The 20,398-nt window shown below is 37.4% G+C and overlaps 1 protein-coding gene across 2 annotated transcripts in view; it reads right to left on the bottom strand.

Moving 5' to 3' along the window:
* LOC118722332 (multiple epidermal growth factor-like domains protein 6) overlaps window positions 1–20,398 on the bottom strand; it is a 589,906-nt gene that overhangs the window by 16,139 nt on the left and 553,369 nt on the right. For both annotated transcript variants that reach the window (XM_045583659.1, XM_045583660.1), the window contains 4 exons: window positions 16,158–16,289; window positions 10,029–10,157; window positions 6,742–6,867; window positions 1,136–1,264 (listed from right to left, as the gene is read on the bottom strand). In XM_045583659.1, coding sequence (XP_045439615.1) covers window positions 1,136–1,264; window positions 6,742–6,867; window positions 10,029–10,157; window positions 16,158–16,289 — 516 coding nt within the window. The remainder of the gene's footprint in view (window positions 1–1,135; window positions 1,265–6,741; window positions 6,868–10,028; window positions 10,158–16,157; window positions 16,290–20,398) is intronic.

The raw sequence follows: 20,398 nt of genomic DNA, 5'->3' as shown, positions 1-20,398 counted from the left end.
CTGAGCAGAGTTGGCATATAAGTCTGTCCACTCCTATTGCAAGGTGCTTTTTGTGTGCCACAATGCCAAATTTCATGATAGTCAAATTCATAGCGAAGGACAGTGGGTGTCACACTCATTGTGACAGTATGTCAGGACGCAGGTCTAAAAAGCCATGACCCCATTGTTGAAAACAACTAGGTACAAGTTTATTGTCAATTTTTTTTTTTACTCAAGGTGCCCCAAGTGTAGGCCCCCATCAGTGTTTTCACCCACACTGTCTCCCTGCCAGAGACCCTTCTCTCTCTGCTGCCAGAACACAAACCCATCTCCTACAAAAGTGAGTTTTAAGTAGGGTGCATGCTCTTTAGGATTGCACAAAATAATCAACTGCAGTTTGGAAAGGAGAATTAGAACTATCTATCTTTACCTTTATCCATTCTTCAGCAATTTAAATCTTTATATATGTTTCATGGTATGCATAATATATTAGTTGAGAAGCACATAAATGTCAGTTATGTGTAAAAATATATTTACAGGGGTAGATGATGATATTTTCCTGATGAAATAAAGTTTGGAGTCCTCTGTTCCCAGAGTCCTCCCCTTCACTCCTGGCTCTGCCCAGGGTCCCGCATCCTGCACCCTGCCTGCCTCAAGGTTTCATTCAACAAGATAATTACTTTTATTATTAATTTCTGTCTTATTGCTTTGTGATCATAGAATGTCATGATTATATATTTTTAGAATTGCTTGATTTTATTTTTCAAATTTTGTGAATGTCCAATGGATCCATTTTCAGTGGTAGTTGAGGTCCTTTAACCTCATGCCAAGAAATTCAGGGTTCAGCAGATTTGCTGGCCACAAAGATTTCATGCTTACCCTGACTGGAAGGGGAGTGGATTTAGATCTCAGAGAAGTTCTTTTATATTACTACTATTCTAATTATTTAAGGGATTTAAGAGTTTTCAGGGGGTATTCTGGTAACAAGGTAACAAAAATCCATCAATATTAGCAGAACATTATTTTTATTGGAAATGCAATCATAGGTACAAGTGGCTTTTGTGAACTTCTTGGGAAATCGTCTCTTTGGAGGCCTGTCTGATGAGTAGTAGGCTCTAGATTTTTATTGAATGAAAGAAGGCAGAAATCAACTTACTTTCTTCACAATAATTTCCTGTCCATCCGTGGCCGCAAGAACAGCTTCCATCTACAGGATTGCAAAGGCCACCGTTTTTACAGCTACACAGTAGCTCACAATTCGGGCCATATCTTGTCTGGGGACATTCTATAGTAAAAATAAAATAAAATAAAACTGAATAAAGACGTCATACGATCAAACATTTTTTTTTCTCTGCTTCTAGTTAGAGTCATCATATCTAAATAGCAAAAGCATAAGACAATGTTCAAATAAAAACACACATTCAGATGTATCTTTAGGGTAGAAGGCACATCACTGTCATTCATTCATGTTTTTATTCACTCCATCAATATTTCTTGAGCTCATAATGATGTGCCTTAGAGAATAAGCAGAGGTCATTCTCAGATTAGCAATGGAAGCCTTTTATATATTTTGTCTCATCACTGATAAAGAAGACAGATGAGCAGTTTGTTGAATGTGTGTTTTTTTTGTGCTGGAATAGGAAAAGCACTGCAGCATACAATGGTGGTTGACAGAACAAAAATATGTGGCCAGTAGGAGTTTAGATAGGAGAGTGGGCAGCTGGCCAGGCAGAAGGAAAATTGAGTCTGCCCTGTCAGGGGGCAAATAACTGAATGACGAATGAGGGAAAGTGACACCAATTGGGAGCACAAAGGCTCCCTAAGGCAAGACTAACCACCACTCACATTTAGTTGGTTTTTTGCCAACAGAATATGGGCCCGATAAAGCCAGTTAATATAATATTTAGGAAAACTTAAAATCCATATTTTACATAAATTCATCCAATCTTTGAACATTGGCAACTAATTAAAATTGCTTTACAGCACCGTGAGATCCAGAACTGTCAGCCAATTCAAACACATTTGCGGCTAGATTTGGCCAAGGACCTGCCATTTATACCTTCCAGTTTATAGTATTTTCATATAATGATATTTTCCACATGAATTATCTCATTTAATACTCACAAATATAATATCCCCCTGATGTGGGTTCACTATCCTTATTTTATACTTGAGAATACTGATGCTCAGAGATTTAGGTTTTCCTCGGGCTTAAGCAGCCAGAAGAGATAAAAACCAAGATTCAAGTCAAGAACTTCAGACTCCTCATCAAGAATTCTTTCTACTCCAGGTAGCAGGAGAGACATTATAGAGTTTTGTTATTTTACTCATCTAAAAGCATTTGGTTAATACATAACAGAGCCTGTACTTGAATTCGATCTGAATGCTTTTATTGGATTGAACAGGTGCACTTCATTTTAGTACCAAATGAAAGAGGAGTTTTCATTTTGTTTATTTTAATGATAATTTTAGTTGGTTAGATTATCATCACATGTATAATATGTCTTTAAATTAATTGTCATTTATTCTTTTTTAGTTTTTGCCTTTAAAGCAAATGAAGTAGAATTCACCAAGTCCTATCCTATTAAAATAAACTTCCATCGGTTTCCCTTTCCCCCATTTAAAGCAGCCAGGGGGCCCATTCATTTTCCAACCTGAACACTGAAAGGCACTGATGAAACTGGCAAGTCTGTGAAAATATAGAAATTTATAATGCTTAAGACAAAAGCTTAATTGGAAAAGTGAGGAGGACTGAGAAATGATATTTTTCACAGGTCTAAGTGTTACAACAATGTTTGCACAGAATTGTTTATATAACTTCATTGATTTTTTTTTAATGTTCATGTTATTACCTGAGGACTATATCAAACATTATATAAAGGCACTAGAGGCCTGATGCACAAAGAATGGGCCTTCCTTCCCCTTGTTGCCTGTCCCACCTTTGCTCTAGCCCAGAGCCACCTTTCTGCCTTCCCATACTGCCCAGAGGCCCAGGGTGGCTGGGGCAGTGCAGAATTCTTGTGTTATCACCATAGCAACAAGATAAGCATTCCGCCCCTAACCACATGCCATCTTTGTTGGGTCAATTTGCATACTCACTCCTGATTGGCTGATGAGCATTGCAAAAGTACTGTCAATTTGCATCTTCCTCTTTTATTATTGTAGATAGTCTGAGAAAAAGCATTTCATCCCTGGCTCCACTCTTACAGGTTCCCATCTTTTTTCTGTATCATAGGCCTCATTCTGACTACTCAATTAGAAATGTCAACCCATTTAGCATTCTCAAGGCCCTTACCATGCTCTATTTTTATCTTACTATTGATTTTATTTCCTTTTATTATGCACAGACTTAACTTATTAAATATATTTACTTTTTATTGTCTCTTCTCCACAAGAAAACAGGTTGCATGAGAACCGGGGGTATCAAAATTTTACCCATATATTCTGTGAGTTTGAAACAGGCAGTGGCATTCAATAAATAGTTATTGAATTGAGTAGATTAAGAACTGAATATTCCATGTCTAATTAGGCATACATATGTATATCTCTCTTACCCTTTAATCTTTTTTTAAAATCTAAAATGTTAACACAATAATATTGTAAAATTAACTTTCTTTTGTAAATAAAAGTTTCCAAGGTTTTTCAAAATTTGTACATGTAACAGACCTGCTTCATTCATTTTTAACAGCTGCATAAGATTTATTGAATGTAATAAATATTTATTTTACCACTTGAGTATTGATGGCAAGTAGATTGTTTAAAATATTTTACTATTATAAACAACACTGTCATGGATAGCCAGCCCCATAGAAGTCTTTATTCATATGTAATATTATACCTGAATGGTAAGTCCTAGATAATTTTCTCAGTAATGTGATATGTCCTTTTAAATCATGACAGATATTATCAAATTTCCTTACAAAGAGATTTGCAAATTTATTAAGAATTATCAATGTGTCCTTGTTTCAATCTTCAATAAAATTGGTATAGTATGAAAATCTGATAGGTGAAGTAACATATTATTGTCACATATATAAAATAGCTTTCAGAGAGGAAGCCAGGGGGAGAGAGAAATAGAAACATCAACAATGAAAGAGAATCATTGGTCTGCTGCCTCCTGCAACCTGGGATTGAGCTCGCAACCCAGGCATTTGCCCTGACTAGGAATTGAACCATAACCTTATGGTTCATAGCTGACGCTCAACCACTGAGCCACCCTGGCTAGACATTCCTGGTCTTTTGATTAGAAAAAGCAGGCTTATCTTGAGCCATATTTTATCTACACCAATTAGTTTTTCTGGGTTTCCTGTTTCTCTGCACTCAGTCCAGGATATATGAGACAAAAAAAGGAAGCTCAAGGAACTCAAGATTATGTTGTTCACTAAGTCCCCATTGTTACCAGTGAGTCTCTTTCTCTCCACATTTCACAGTTTCTTATGTTTGTTTTCTATATAGTTTCTAGAATTTTTACTGTTTTAGGAGGAAGAAATAGGGAAAAGTATATATACTCCATCTTTCTCTAAGTGAAAGTCTTGTAATTTTATATCATCTAGGGACTCTTCTTTAGACAGTGCATATAAAATTACATAATATAATGCATTTCTTTATTTAGTACATATTGATCCTCCAGAATGAATGATATTAGAACTAATATGATTCTGCTTTCTCCTAATTTTACTCATTCTTCTCTTCTACCTGACTGTAGCTGGTTACAGTTTTATTCTTACATTTTCAATTATAGCATTCTAAATTCTAGCATTTACCCTACTCATTTAAACATACTTACTGAGTTGTCATATATAAATATTATATTTAACACAGATCTATCCTTGCCATCCCACAACCAATAATACAGAAATAACATCAGTATACTTCTCCACCTTCTTTCCCCTTCTAGCTTATGCTTTTTAAAGTTATGCTAAAATATCAACATTGTTATAATTTCTAATATTTACCTGTTTGTCTTCATCACTTGAGTATAATCTCCACATTTGTTTTAAATTTATCCCTAATTAAAATAGATTTAAAGCTCCCTAACAGTCTGCTTACCAGAGATTTTTCCATATATTACTTGAGGGCTCAAATCTATCTTCGATTAGCTTCTTTAAAATATTTTATAGCTACATTCCTAGAAATATACTTAGTTGTTTATTAAAATAGTTGTTTATTTTTTGTTATACTGAAATGATAGTTTCACTGTATATAAAATGCCCTAGTCATATTTTCCCCCAAGAATTTCATAGGCATTGATTAACCAACCATAGGCTGGAATGAATATTGCTATGAGGTATGAGGCCAGACTGATCTCCCACTTCATATGGAATCTCATATATATACTTTTAATTTTCCCAATGGAGTTTCCCCTTGCCCATGGTTCAACCCTAACTAGCATTTCCAAGGATGTAATGTATTCATTCAATCTATAGCACCAGCTCTTCTTTTATTTCTGATAAAATATCTTGAATATTACATTTGATCAATTTCTTTCCCATTTATATATTAGTTTTCATTTTCATTTCATTGTTTGCACTTTCTTCAAGCATATTCTCTACGTACCTGGCTGTCCCATCGGCAGATTCCATCCTCTTATCATCTGCATTCAATGTGGCCTTTATTCATAAGATGTGAGGTCTAATTTTCTTATCCACTTCTTTCTGAGCTCGGCCAGCTTATTTTTTCATTTTCTTTTGTTCTGTTTTCATTTATGTCATGAACCCTGTATCTGCATTGCACTCATGCTTTACAGAGGACGCTTTTTCATTATGTCCCTTGAATTCTTAGAATAAATTATGCTTAATATTTTCAGGTGTTCCATAACAAGCTTTTTGTTCTATGTTGAATGGTTACATATTTTGTTTCCAAAATGAAGAGAATTATTTAAAAAATGTATAAGCTTAGTTTTTTTAATCAACTTTTTTTTTTTAATGTCCTGGCTATTTGTGAGAGAGTAGTGTGGATCTGGGATTAGAAATCTGATTTGAGCGAGTAGGAAGCCTATTTGGCACAGAGTAAAACACCCATGAGTCCCCTCTATTTCAGTATAGAGCTGTAAATATGGTACGTCTGCTCACTTCTTGCTTTTATCCCATTTTTTCTGCCGCTCCAAGATGTCCAGGAGATTCAAGGAAGCTCCTGAAACCTGCCCAGACACCAGATTCTCACGATTCATAAAAGGGTCCTTAGTGTTGCCCTTCATGTGAGCCATGGAGACGTGGCTGCCTTGCAGGATCCACTCAAGAGCTGTAGGGCCCCTACATCCTCTCCACGTGTCCACACTTCACGGAATTTGACAGTTCTTCTGTCATTATTAGTCTCATTAACATGATTTAGGACAAGGAAGTTTCACAGCTTTAAACAGATCATGTTTTTCTTCCTGTCTCTTATTTTCCTTGCAGCTTTCAGTGGACTTCTGAAAGCTGAAAAGAATATAAAGCTCTTCAGTTCTTATAATTAGACATCTCCAATGCACACGTTTTGGCAGCTTTACAAACGTTTGCCCAAGTTATTTAAAAATTTTCTTAGTCAAGTATGCAAAAGAATTATTCCTTGTTTTTTGTTTTCAATTTTTATTTACCCTCCAGGAGGGTAGATTTCCCATGTAGCTCTACAGGATCTTGTAGTTCATGTTATGAAAGCCACATTTAAGAAGAAAGTGTTGTCGACAATGCCTACTTAATTATAGTCCCTGGCACCAAATCTGCCTTCAGAGTTCAGCATAGCTAGTGCCTTGGATGCACAGGGTGGCCCTGCAGTCATTGTTACCTTGCTGACACTTGGCTCCCATGTGGCCAGGCGAGCAGTGGCACTCTCCAGTCACAGGGTTACACTGTCCTGGGCCACAGGAACACCGCTGGACACAGTCCATCCCGTAGTGATCGGCAGGACAAGCTGCGGGAAGGAGCAAAGCAAAGAACAAAACAAAAAGCAGATTTTTCTTATTAAAACCTTTTGCCAGTCAAGAGTTTTAAAAACTTGTAAATGCACCACCCTTTCTTTTAATCAGAGAGATTTCCCGACTTGTCTTCAGTGTGGATGTCAATGTAAAAAGGTTACTTTGAAAAAAGCAACAACAAAAAAGGAACTGTTTGAATTGTTGCTTACTTGTATGTAGTTTTAGTTGACAACTGGAATTCCAAGCAAATAGCTATTGTCAAACACTTACATATATGATATAAATGACTCTTACAAACTCAGACTTGCTTTATCCTACAACTGTGTGTGTGTATGTGTGTGTGTGTGTGTGTGTGTGTGTGTGTGTTTGTGTGTGTGTATGTCCACCCTGGAATTTTAGCTTACACTTATACATCAACTAGAGACTCAATGCACAAAATTTGTGCAAGAATAGGCATTCCTTCCATGGTTGCCAGCACCAGCTTCCCTCTGGCACCTGGGACCCGGGCTTCCCTTTGGCTTCAAAAGGCACATGGGACCTGGGCTTCCCTCATAGTCCTGGCTTTGTCCAGAAGGTCTTCTGGAAGAACGTCTGGTCTAACTAGCATATTATGCTTTTATTATTATAGACTAGAGGCCTGGTGCACAAAATTTGTACACGGGTAGGGGTGCCTCAGCCAGGCCTGCACCTTCTCCAATCTGGGACCACTTGGAGAATTTGTGACTGCTGGTTTAAACTGGCAGTCAGACATCCCTCTCACAATCCGGGACCACTTTCTTCTAAGCACTCACCTACCTGCCTGCCTGATCGCCCCTAACCACTCTGCCTGCCTGATGCCCCTAACTGCTCCTCTGCCTGCCTGATTGCACCTAACTACCTCTGCCTGCTTACCTGATCACCCCTTACTGCCCTCCCCTTCTAGCCTTGTCGCCCCTAACTTCCTCCCCTGCCAGCCTTGTAGCCCCTAACTGCCTTCCCCTATTGTCCTGGTCACCACTAACCGCCTCTGCCTTGGCTCCCACCACCATGCCTGTGTCTGGAAGGATGTCTGGAAGACATCTGGTCTAATTAGCCATATTACCCTTTTATTAGTATAGATATAAGATCTAGTATGCTCACATCTCCAAATATTTGCTTATGTATTTATTAATTTATTTGTAAATTTATTTTTGGAGACCAACAAATTTGTTATTTTAATAAGTTAAATTTACTAAACTAATTATATTAATTAAAGTAATTTAGCCTGGCTGGTGTGGCTCAATGGTTGAGTGTCGACCTATGAACCAGAAGGTCACAGTTTGAGTCCTGGATAAGGCACATGCCTGGGTTGCAGGTTTGATCCCCATCAATGATTCTCACTCATCATTAATGTTTCTATATTTCCCTCTCTCTTCCTCGCTGAAATTAATAAAAATATAGACTGAGTGGCCAGATTATTATGATCTCTGAACGCATAATAATCTGGCCATTCAGTGTATATCCTATATAATAAAATGCTCATATGCAAATTGTCCCCTCAACCAGGAGTTTGACCAGCAGGCAGGCCAGCCAACTGCCCATGTCCCCTCCCCCTGACCAGGCTGGCTGGACCCCACCCATGTATGAATTCATGCATGGGACCTCAAATATATATATAAAATAAATTAACATGCTTATAAATTTGTTTGCTTGGTGTGTTTTTATGCTGCAAATTGATTACAAAAATTCACTGAGATGCTAACCAAAATACAGGAAATAAACAAGGATAAAATAAATTTCTGTGAGAATCAAGCGAAGGTAACAGCACACACATAAATGAATTTCTTAATTCCTTGAACTTGTTAAAAGGTGGACTGAAAAACTAGCTTGGACCTACCTAGCTGCCAAAGTAAAGAAGAAAAAGTGCTCAGGTACAAGATCACAGCTTTGTGAAGACAAAAATACTCTCAATATTCAGGGAAACCATAGCTTTTGAAGATGCTTTGGCCTGAGGAAATTAGAAAATTTCTCCCAAAGATTCTCTTTGAAGAACAAACACAAAGGAGCCAGTCAGAACCTTTAGGAGATGTTTATGGGTTGGCTTTAACTCAAAGACAACTTGGCCGTTGAGGCCTCAGAGGCAGTATCCACTAGGTTTCAATTTTCCGCTACGAGGAGCCAGGACTTTGTCTTTTTTGCCTTTTATCCTCAGAACAGCAGGTACTGAGGCAGGGTAATTAAAAATACCCTCCTACAAAGAACACTGGGCCATTACCTGCCTAGAGGAGATAAGCATTTTGGATATCTTTAGCCCACAACAACTGAGCACCCTGCCTGATCACAAATATCATTATCACTCTTCCAAATAAAGAAACCTCTAGTTCGCAATCACAGTAATTCTGTCATTTAAGATCCCTTGATGGGATTTTTACTCTTTAAATTATAAAGTATAAGACACATAACAGTGCAAAAAACATAAATGTGCAGCTCAGTGAAAGATCACAAAGTGAACTCCTCATCAATAGCACAGAGAACACAGGTTGCCAGGACCACCTCCTCACCGTGAGCTCTCCTACCCACCCATGGCCTCCTCTCCTCTCTAAAGAGTATTGAGATCTTGCAAAGTATCAAAATACTTAGAAATTGAAAGGTGTAATAGAAGCAAAACGTATTTGTTAAGGATATTCCCAAAGTGTTTAAGCCAGGTAATTTTTAAGGGACCTTTTATTCACAACTGGTCCCTTCAACTATGTCAATAGTGGTTTGGGACAAATATTAAGGTCTTTGGATTTTAGGGAATGAATTGCTTTCTGATAAGTGACAGAACTGCTTAATTTTGAGCTGAATGTTTACTGAGCATAAATGCAATTGTGGAACTTGAGATAATGAATTTGACATCGCATAACAGGAATCCCCAGTTTGATCTGATCTTGCCAGATTTTTTAATCCTTATGTTTGTCCAACATTGATAGGGCAAGAGAAGTTATGATCAAAGGGCTCTCTTTGGCTGCCTTCACCAACATCAGCTCTAAAACTCCCGATGTAAGTGCTCCACATCCTAGAATTTAGGTCAGTTGGTGTTTGCTGTTACTACAGTAAATTATTCGCTAAAATAACTGCAGCAATATCTATTTCCTAAGTGTGGTTCTTAAAAATTCTGCTTTAGCATATCCATTTCATGATAGGTAGAGTGACTTACTTTGACTGCAGTCAGCCCCAATGAAGCCGGGAGGGCAGTCACAGGTGCCAGTCATGGTGTCACAGTTCCCACCATTCAAGCACTTACAAGTCCTTTTGCAATAGGGACCATAAGTGCCTTTTGGACATTCTGTTAAAGGAGAACAAACAATATGTGGTACTGTTACTTGAAGCAATCAGTTTAAATTTATGCCCATAGACATGTGGTTTACTCAACATTCCAATTACTGTTCTTTGGTACTTTCAAGCTATTGTTTCAAGGCGTGGACTTACCTGAGGATAGGTGATGATGTAGAAATATAAATGAGGACATAAAGTTCCTGATGCAGCTAACTAATAAGCTATAAGAAGCCACTTCGAACTTTTTTGAAAAATCTCACTTTTAGAGAATAACCAGAATAGGAGACAATTTACCAAAGAAGGTTATTTCATTTCAGCCTCAATAAATTTATTTATTTTGATTAATATTTATGTGTTATAGCTTTTCTTGCCTGGAATGATCTGGGTTTAATACAAGTAAGAATTCAAAATAGCATAGAGGAAGTATCTTTATTTTCTGTTGGTTTCTCAGCTTTCTGCTTTTACACTTGTGAACATGTGGCTTACCATGATGATATCTGTGATAGAAATTTTAGATAAATATTCACATTTCAAGATAAAGGGAGACTGGACATGACCAAGAGTGAGCTGAAAACCCCATTATGTGTGCAATGATTGAAAGATTGGGGTGTTTAGCTAGGATAATAGTCCAGTTAAAACATGAGCAGAGTACCTGAACAGACACTTTTTCCAGGAAGACATAGAGATGGCCAGCAGATATATGAAAAGATGCTCAACTTCACTAGCAATAGAATAAATATAAATCATAAAATCAAAGCCATAATGAGATACTTCCTCACACCTGGTAGAATGGCTATCCTATATAATAACGATGTAATATGCAAATGGTGATTATGCCATGAAGCTTAACAACCAACCACATAGTGACCAGATCTTGGGTTAGCAGGAGGATGGGGCAGTAAGCTACAAGAGGGTAGCAGAGATGGGCAGTAGAGAGCTACAGCAAGGGGCAGGGTAGCAAGCTATGAGGGGGCTGTGGGGGTGAAGGGAACTACAGGAGGGCAGGGAAGTGGGCTGAGAGCTACAGGAGGGTGGCAGGGCATTAAGCTATGAGGGGGCATATAAGGGGAGCAGAGGAAGTTACAGGGGGCAGCAGTGATATATTGGCTACAAGTGGGCAGCGGAGAGCTACTGGAGTGTGGCAGTGAGCTACTGGTGAGCTACTGGCTCACAGATTCATGTGCAGGGCTACTAGTTATTAACAAGACAAGAAATAACAAAAGTTGGAGAGAATGCAAAGAAAAGTGACTCCTTGTACACTGCTGGTGGGGATGTAAGTTGGGATAGCCTCTATGGAAAACTTTAAAGTCTTGAAAATCATAGAAGTTTGAGTTTCAAGAGACCTCAGCTCCATTTGGTTCAACTCTTATTTTAAGATGACAAAATTAAAGCCTACAGAGTGAAGTGACGTGAAATATCTATTGAAAATATTCTGTCACCAGTTGAAGATAACTCTCTTTACTCTTGTCATACATTTAAAATATAATGCTATAGCAAGTTTGGAATAGATTGTGATTTGAACTCTGAATCTTGCACTTACTAGCGTTACCACCTTGAGTAAGTCCTTTCTTTCAGTTTCTGGTTCTTCATTCCCAAAGGGATAACAATAAAATCACAGGCCTATTGTGGGAACTAGAGTGAAAAACTAGAATATCTAACACATTACCAAACCCATAAATCACCCAAGTCAGTGGTAGCTATTATTTTCATTGATAGTGGCAGGAACATTGGTGTGCTGTAGCATAACCCTTTCCTTACCTACTTGACCTGAGTCAAATAATTTAATATTTGATTTCGGTCCTTTCTCCTGGAAAAACTTTCCCATGGAAGCATAGATCTAAAAGTGACTAAACTAGACCACATGACTCTTCCTTCCTTCCCTTTTATTCTGTATTTTTATGTAAGAATCAGACGGAAAAGAACATTTTTAAATATTTCACATGTACCAGAGTTTTAGAGATGTAAGTCAATAAATGGTTTTCTTCGAGATTCAGGTTTTTTGTTCTTGTTTATTTATAATTCCTACATATATCCTGTTCTAAACCTTGAATTCTCACTTTGAGTCTCAGATTCAAAATAGTGTCTCTTTGACACGATTTCTTTCCCCAAGAATAAGTAATTTTAGAAAATATAATTTTAAAGTAAAATTCTCAATGATGGAGATAGAAAGAAAAACACTTTAAAATTATTCATACCAAAGGTTGTTTCTCTAGTATAGCTGTTATATTGCTTTAGTTTTCTCTATAAAAATTAGAGGGTTTATTTCATCTTCCCTTTTGTCATCCCCTCTTTCCAAGGGATATCAGTGTTCATAGCTAATTAACCCTTCTCTGTTACACACATTCTACAGTCCTTCTAAGAAGTTCTTTAACTCCTTCACAAAAATTCAATAGAATGAACCCACAAACAAAATTAATGATTAAAAAAGAGTCCCCATCTCCTCCTCTTCTCATATTAACCAAGATAAAATATCCTTCTTCATGTCCCCTGAGTCAGTCTTTTAGAATGTAAATTTTTATAGTTTGTACCATTACTATGTGTGATACTTTAAAAATGTTTGATTGATTGATATTGAAGTACATACGAGACAGCAAGTTGAAGGCATGGAGTTTGAAACAAGGAAGTCTAGTGTATACTGCTGGCATATTGCCTCCATAAAGGGGGGTTAAATTAATAAGAGTTGATTAGCATAGAAAATTCTGGAGTCACATTACTCTGAAGTGAAAGGTGACATGGATTTCTGTGCAAATAAGGAAAAGAGCAACCCCCAATAGAGTCAAACTTATGAACTTGTTAATGAGAAAAATGTTAACTTGTGAATATAATTATGAGAATCAGCATCTCATTTGAAAGGGGGAAAAAGTTTATGTATAATTATTTGATAAAGTTAAATACCTGATGTATGTAAATCTCTATATTTTGAGATCACTTTTATGTGACTCAAAATTACTTTGGAAACATAATTTCCCTCTGAGGTATACCCATTTTGCAAACTATGTTAAAAGTGGTAGAGCATTTGATAAAATAATTTCTTTGTTATTTTATATATACATAGAGAAAAAAATTACCTGATTTCTAGCCTTCAATTTAGTTATCCTTTTGAAATAGGATCATTGACTTTGATGAACAAACTAATGAGTCCACCATCTGTTGAGAGACAGTATATGTGCTATCCTCTTAGTCCCACAACTCATTGAAGTTATATCAAGAGTATGGTATTTGTTTACAGAAGAAGTGCCCACAACTATTTTACCCCTTCAAAAAAATAAGTACTTTTATAACAATTCCACTTTCTTGCATAATTCTGTGGCTATGTAACAATTTGTCTTCTGGAATCATGCACATATCCCTTGCTCACATGGTTAATAAAGTGAACAAGGAAACAAATGCCCAGAACATAATGATTTTATTTGACTTGTTGTATGAAATTCAGCCTCCTTTCCCTCATTTCCTAACATTCCATGTTGATCATTACTTGGCTATTGGCCTATCCTTTACAACCACATCTCCTGGAAAATTGTGTCTCTCTGACAAGGGATGTTTAGTTATTTTCTATTAGAAGGTGACTGTTTTTTTCCTACATAGTTTGACTAGGAAGAAGCTTAGGTATGAATTCACAGTTCTGATTTGTTTAACATTAAAGGCTACTGTATACTGTGATGATGTAAATGCCTTTGTAAGTTCATTAGAAACTTAGAACAAGGAAGGTTGTGCCTATATCCTGAGTCACAGCTTTGAAGCAGGTAAAACGCACACATCTGTTTTAACAGGGTCTGATTTCCCAGTAGTTGACCAGATTACTCACAACTCACACATACACTAGCCATTATTAGGAAGTTTTATTTTATACTTAAAAGAGATACTATGATTTGGCCTGTAAATTTTCATTGCCATGAGCAAGAACATGAGAATGAGACTTCTGTCAACATCTTGATATCACCTCCTGGCACACATGAGTTTTCCTGTGGCCCACGTTTCTCCAAGCGTTCAAAACCAAGTATGAGGGTGCTTTATGAATACTCTCAACAGAATTGCCCATGTTTTGAGAGGACCTCAGTGCCTTAAATTCTCTCAAAGAGAGTCATTATACATAGTGAGTACTGCAGGTAAAAAATAAATAAATAAATAAAAGATTTCCAGGGTCCAGAGTCACTTTACAATTTCTTACAGGTCCAAAAATACACAGCGTGATGAGTTTACATCTTCTGGGGAAGTTTGTTTTTCCCCCCGAATGCTATCCATGCACTGAAACTGACCAGCCCATTATAAATTATGGACAAGTGGTGAGATTCCCACTGCACATTTGTCTGCTTCCTCTGACCTCTACCAAGAGAAAATTTGGATTCTCCAATCTGAACTTGAGAACATGAAAGCCCAGTTGTTTTTGGCTGCTGAAACTTTTGCGTTCGAGCCAGCTGCACCTTTTATGAATATTTTCTTGAACCCTTTTTCGTAGTCCTGTAATTACAGTGGATGTTGCCAAGGAACCTTAGCAGCAACTTCCAACCACGTGTTGCCTGGAACTAAGCCAACCTGACTAGCCAGGGAGCAGCTCCCTGCCTCAGCCTTGCTTTTACAAGGCGAAGTTTCCCTCCTTCAACCCAAGGAGGCTTGCCTTGCCTTCTAAATAAAAGTGCTATCAGCTTTTTGTAACTTGATAATATTTTATTAACATAAAGTATCCTGATATCTAGAAGTAATTCTTCCTGGGAAATATGACAGAATCAAGTGTGAGGGAATCCTTTCTTTCTCTATTAACAAGTGTGTTTAAAATGTACCATAACCAAAAGAAATAATTAAAATTTTACTCATTTTATATTTTAGTTCTTCATTTCAAATAACTATAGTGGTTATGGATCCCAAACACAATGCTATTTGAAACCATGTCATAGACACTTACTTGTGTCTTGAGCTGGCAATGTTTAAAATTAGGGCAAAAAAGAGAGAAGTGATATTCAAAATATACATTCTGTGGCTTGCAGAAAATTAAAATCAATAGCTTGACCATGAGTGTATGTTTCATAGGTAGCATTTGGAGACACAAGGAATCCGGAAATCAGTCCACATACTGGCAAGATTAGGAAAGGAAAATAGAAGGAATCTGCCTTGGGAGCAACTAGAGAGAAAAGAGTGGCGATGGCCAAGTTGGGGGGAAAAAATGAAACTGAGGCCAAATCATTTTATTCTTAAACTTATAAAAAGTACATTACAAATAATTACAAGCTTAAAAATTAAGTAGCTGACTGAACATTTTAACATGCTCCTTGGGACTTTTGATTGTGTGTTCTCCTATAAACATTTTCGATGTTAACATTCCTAGCAGATCAATATAAGGTGTTTGGTCTAGGGACTATTCTTTTTTTTTATTACATAACAATGAGCCAACTGGCATTTTATCCTTTAAGCAAGTCATTGTTTTCATTCCAGAGTAAGAATTTGTTTAATTTGATTGTTCCTAAGCAGATCCTAAAACTTACTTGACATATCACTTTCATATGTTGCTATTTCTGTACAATGATTTATAATCATCAGTTCATATGTTATTCTTTATTTCTTTTTCTTTATCTATTTCTTGTCTCTTTTCAGGGAGATAATTTTAATGGAAAAGGCAAAGTCAGAGAACAAATTGCACAAGAAAGTTTATGTTTTCAACCATTCAATAAAAATTCCCACCTTGACCGGTTTGGCTCAATGGATAGAGCGTTGGCCTGCGGACTGAAGGGTCCCGGGTTTGATTCCGGTCAAGCGCATGTACCTTGGTTGTGGACACATCCCCAGTGAGAGGTGTGCAAGAGACAGCTGATTGATGTTTCTCTCTCATCGATGTTTCTCTCTATCCCTCTCCCTTCCTAACTGTAAAAATCAATAAAAAATATATTTAAAAAAATTCCCATAAGATTTGTTATGAATTAGAAGCTTGAATTAACATTTTCTCTTTAGCATTCCAAATGATGACGCGCCTATTGGTGTCTCTTCTATAAATTATAACTAAAGCGGAGCACACACTTACGGAGATGACAGCGGTTACCATGGTAGCCGGGCAGACAGGTACATCTCCCCGTGACTGGGTGACAGTCCTCTTTCTCGGCTGAACACTGACATACCTGTTTACAGTCCTTCCCATATGTGCCTGGTGGACAAACTAAGAGGAAGAGGAAATGTAAACCCAATGAATTAAATTTGTCTGTGTAAATATAGCTCTAAAAGTGAAAGCAGGGGGAAATTTATTAAATAAGACCATTGCCTACAGAAGCGTGCTGCCCTTTGGGATTTAGGTTTCATTAAATTTACTTGGGGATTACTTCACTGTTTTATTTTGTTTTGTGCAGTCAATTTGTGACCAACTGTCAAGGGCCGGCTGCAATTTTCTTGTCACTGAAGAAAATCATAGGGCGATGTCAGGTAAAATCAACTAAAATAATAGTATAATTCATGAGGGACCACATATCTGGATGAAGATATTTTTTCTGCTGCAGCCGGTTTTAAATTCTCAAGGTTGTTTCTCCCTGCACATTAGCGTGGACTATATTTGTGTCACTTGTCAGCAACTCTGCTGGGCTGTGCTGTTTCTTTTTACAGACCGAGCAGTAAAAGCTTTCGCTTCAACTTCTAAATAATACCTTGCCATTTTGTTAAGAAAATAAAATGGCTTTCTGGGTGTTTTTCAGGTTACAAAACGGAGTCAAGTAGACATTTTTTGAGTTTCACAGTTGTGTCTAAAGACAATTCAAACAAACTGGTAAAAAACAAAACAAAACACACACACACACAAAACATTTGAAAGGCTGGTTATTATACATCCTGCAGGCCTAACATTGAATAATAATTTCTTGATCCAGCTCTTTACTTATCACCTAGGGCGTTGGGCATCATGAAAGGCCTTCCATTGGAGAAGTTACTGACTCCTGGTTCACTGCATCCGTGCTTTTTGTTCACTGGTCCTTGGTGCCTGTTTTCTTAGCATCCACTATCCTTAAGGACACTTCTTATTTTCTTAGCATCCACTGTCCTTAAGGACATTTCATCTTCCAGTTTTCTTTAAGTAAATTCTAATTTTGAGGGCCATCGGTGGCTTGCTTAGTATTAAAAACAAAGGAAATACAGGGGATAAGTAAAAAAGGAGGGTTTGGTTTTCCCTTTCTGACTGGGAGATGTGCAAATACAAGAGCATTTGCTGGAACCTGACTCAGTTTCTGAACAGCTACTTATGTCTTCTGCAGTTGGACTAGCCTTTCTTTTATCTGAGAATCACTGATTGCTCAAATCCATACCAGTGAAGCATCTATCCTGCACCAGCCAGGTATGCTGAACAGCACATCAAGCTTTAGCACCTGAAAGGTTTACTAACTTTTTTGTTAATAAGAGGTTAAGCCAGAATAACTGACCAGGGCCTTTCAGAGGTGACTGTATGATAGTCTCCCTCCCCTCACTTCATTGTCACTAATCACAAGCAGTCATCATTTACATTCCATTGGTATGTGATGAAAAGAGTTCCCCAAAGGAAGGTTTCTAACATGAGAGGCTGGCAAACAATCCAAAAAATTAAAATATATTTTGTTAGAGGCCTCTCATAAGGTTAGAAACCAAAAGCTATACTTATTACAAATTCTTCTCATTAGGTTCTTCCTATCACTGGGAAGACTGGATTTCTTTGTTTGTTTGGGTTTTGTTTTGTTTTATGTGTGTGTTTTTGTTGTTTTGTTTGTTTGTTTTTGCCACAGGGTTAAGTGAGCATAGAGTGTGGTCCTGCCACAGCAAATATGGCCACAAAACCTGTGTTCTGTAGAGGTTAATAATATTAAGAGGTCAAAGTGGCTGTGCTGAACATGATGGGTTTATTTTATAAGTTCCAGTACCCCAATTTATTTAGCATTTCCATCTTGAGGTCTGGATTCATTGCATAAGGCTTTGAGGAAAGGGACATTTGAACTGGTCTGTTGAAAAGAGCCATCAAGAACACTGTGCTGGTCTGCAGGCATCCATGAAAAGGCGTGTGGTCTAGAGGAAATGGCATGCACTTAGGTCAGGCACTGCCACGGACCTTATCTGTGGCTTTAAACAAGCTGTTTAATCTCCAAGGCCCTCGCTTTCTTTATTTTTTTTCCTAATGGGATTAATAAAATCTTAATTATCATCATAAATTATTATGAAGAATAGCCTAATGGACATAGTGGCATATAGTGTCTCAATAAAATTAATTTCCTTTCCATTGATACATTTAAAATCAGAATCAACATTTAACAAAGGGGACGTATCTGAGCAAACATCATAAAAACATTCAGAATAATTATGGGAAAATTATCTAATATTTAAAGACCATCTTTATACATATCTGCAATCAGAGAAAAATATATCTAAAACAACAGCAACAATATCAAAAACCCATTGCAATCACATGGTGAAGTTTCTGAACCACATATAAATACAATTTATTCATATTCTCATTAATTGTTCAATGTTTTGAGGCTTCATAAAACCATTCACAAATGTTAATCACTTTTTCATCCCAACAAGATTTCAGGCATATCTTTAGCTTGAGGAATCAAAATTTCAGAAGATACAAATAATGTACTGATGACCTTCTAAGCTCTTAAAATCAGTTCTCAAATAGATGTTTAAAGATTACTACATAAGTTTGCAAATTATATTTCAAAACAATATAATAAAAATAAAAGCAAGAAAAAGCATCCTGAATGTTATCCAGCAGGAATTTGGGGGAACTATTATAGTTTTTTTTAGATAAGATGTGTCACAAAAAATATCCATCAATTGTCACCTGGCTGAATAATAATGACATTGACTAAGACTTCAGAGGAAAACAGTTACTGCAAAGCCTGCCTCATGACCTCTGAAAGAGAAGGAAGTGTGTTAGTTTATTGCTCATGCTTCTAGATAGACTTCATTATAAAGCATGATTTACAAAATATGTAGAATTCTGGAATGTTTTCATTCAGCCAAGAAATACTTTGTGGATACCTATTATGTGCTGGGTTCACAACACCAAATATGATTCTTGTATCCACCAAATTTATAATAGTACAGAGATAAAACAACAAAATAGTCATTGAAATAAATAATTTAAAAATGTTGTAAGTGTGCAGGGTACTAGGAGAGAGAATAACATCAGGGATCCCAATTTAGAATGGCAGGCATTGGATTGTGAGGGGTGGAGGCATTCCACATGTTCTCTTGGGGCAATCACTATTTAACTGAGATATGAAACACTAGAGAGAGTGGGAAGTGGAAGCGGATGGAAAAAATGGTAGGGAAGAGGAAAATTTTTCAGAGGCACAGTGCATGAATTCCTGCATGGGTGGGGTCTGGCCAGCCTGGTCAGTGGGAGGGGACATGGGCAGTTGGCCGGCCTGCCTGTTAGTCAAACTTCTGGTCGAGGGGACAATTTTCATATTAGACTTTTATTATATAGGATATACACTGAGTGACCAAATTATTATGCTTATGCGTTCAGAAATCATAATTTGGCCACTCAGTGTATGTTCCTTGGCTTGTGACCCCTTCTGCTATCTTCCAGGCAGAACTTAGCTATTTCTTTCTTCTGAGTGCCTGTTTCCCTCTTATAAGAACCTTTGTAATTACATTAGGTCTACCCAGTAATTCAAGAAAATCTCCCAATCTCAAAATCCTTAATTATATCACTTCTCCAAAGTTTCTTTTGACATATGAGACAACCCCAAGAACCCCAAGTCCTTCTCAGTAGGATTAAAACCTTTCCTTTGAATCCACTAATCCTAAATAAGATTTAAAAAAATAATTAGTGATACATTTTTTGATAGAATATTGGCAGATTTCAGGAATTACAAAATTGACATCTTTGAGGATCCATTATTCCACCTACCATACTTTCTGTATTCCCAAATGTTTCAAGTGGCTTCTGATTTATTCCTTAAAGACCATCCTATGAAATAAAACATAATATGCAAATCAACCTCACCACAGAATGACTGGTTGCTATGACATGCACTGACCACCAGGGGCAGACACTCAATAAGGAGCAGCCCCCCTGGTGGTTAGTGTGCTCCCACAGGGGGAGCAGCACTCAGCCAGAAGCCAGATGGTCTGTGAGTGCAGCAGTGGTGGCGGGAGCTTCTCCTGCCTCTGAGGCAGTGCTAAGGATCCCAGGATATCTGACTGCCAGCTTAGCCTGCTCCCTAAGCTAGCAGTTGGTCCTGGACTGCAAGAGGGCACAGGCCAGGCTGAGGGACAAGAATGTTGTGCACTGGACCTCTAATG

This window comes from Pipistrellus kuhlii, unplaced genomic scaffold (genome assembly GCF_014108245.1).
Source record: "Pipistrellus kuhlii isolate mPipKuh1 unplaced genomic scaffold, mPipKuh1.p scaffold_m20_p_2, whole genome shotgun sequence".
Taxonomy (NCBI): domain Eukaryota; kingdom Metazoa; phylum Chordata; class Mammalia; order Chiroptera; family Vespertilionidae; genus Pipistrellus; species Pipistrellus kuhlii.
The sequence above is the reverse complement of the archived record's forward strand: the minus strand, read 5'-3'. Positions and strand labels throughout refer to the sequence as shown.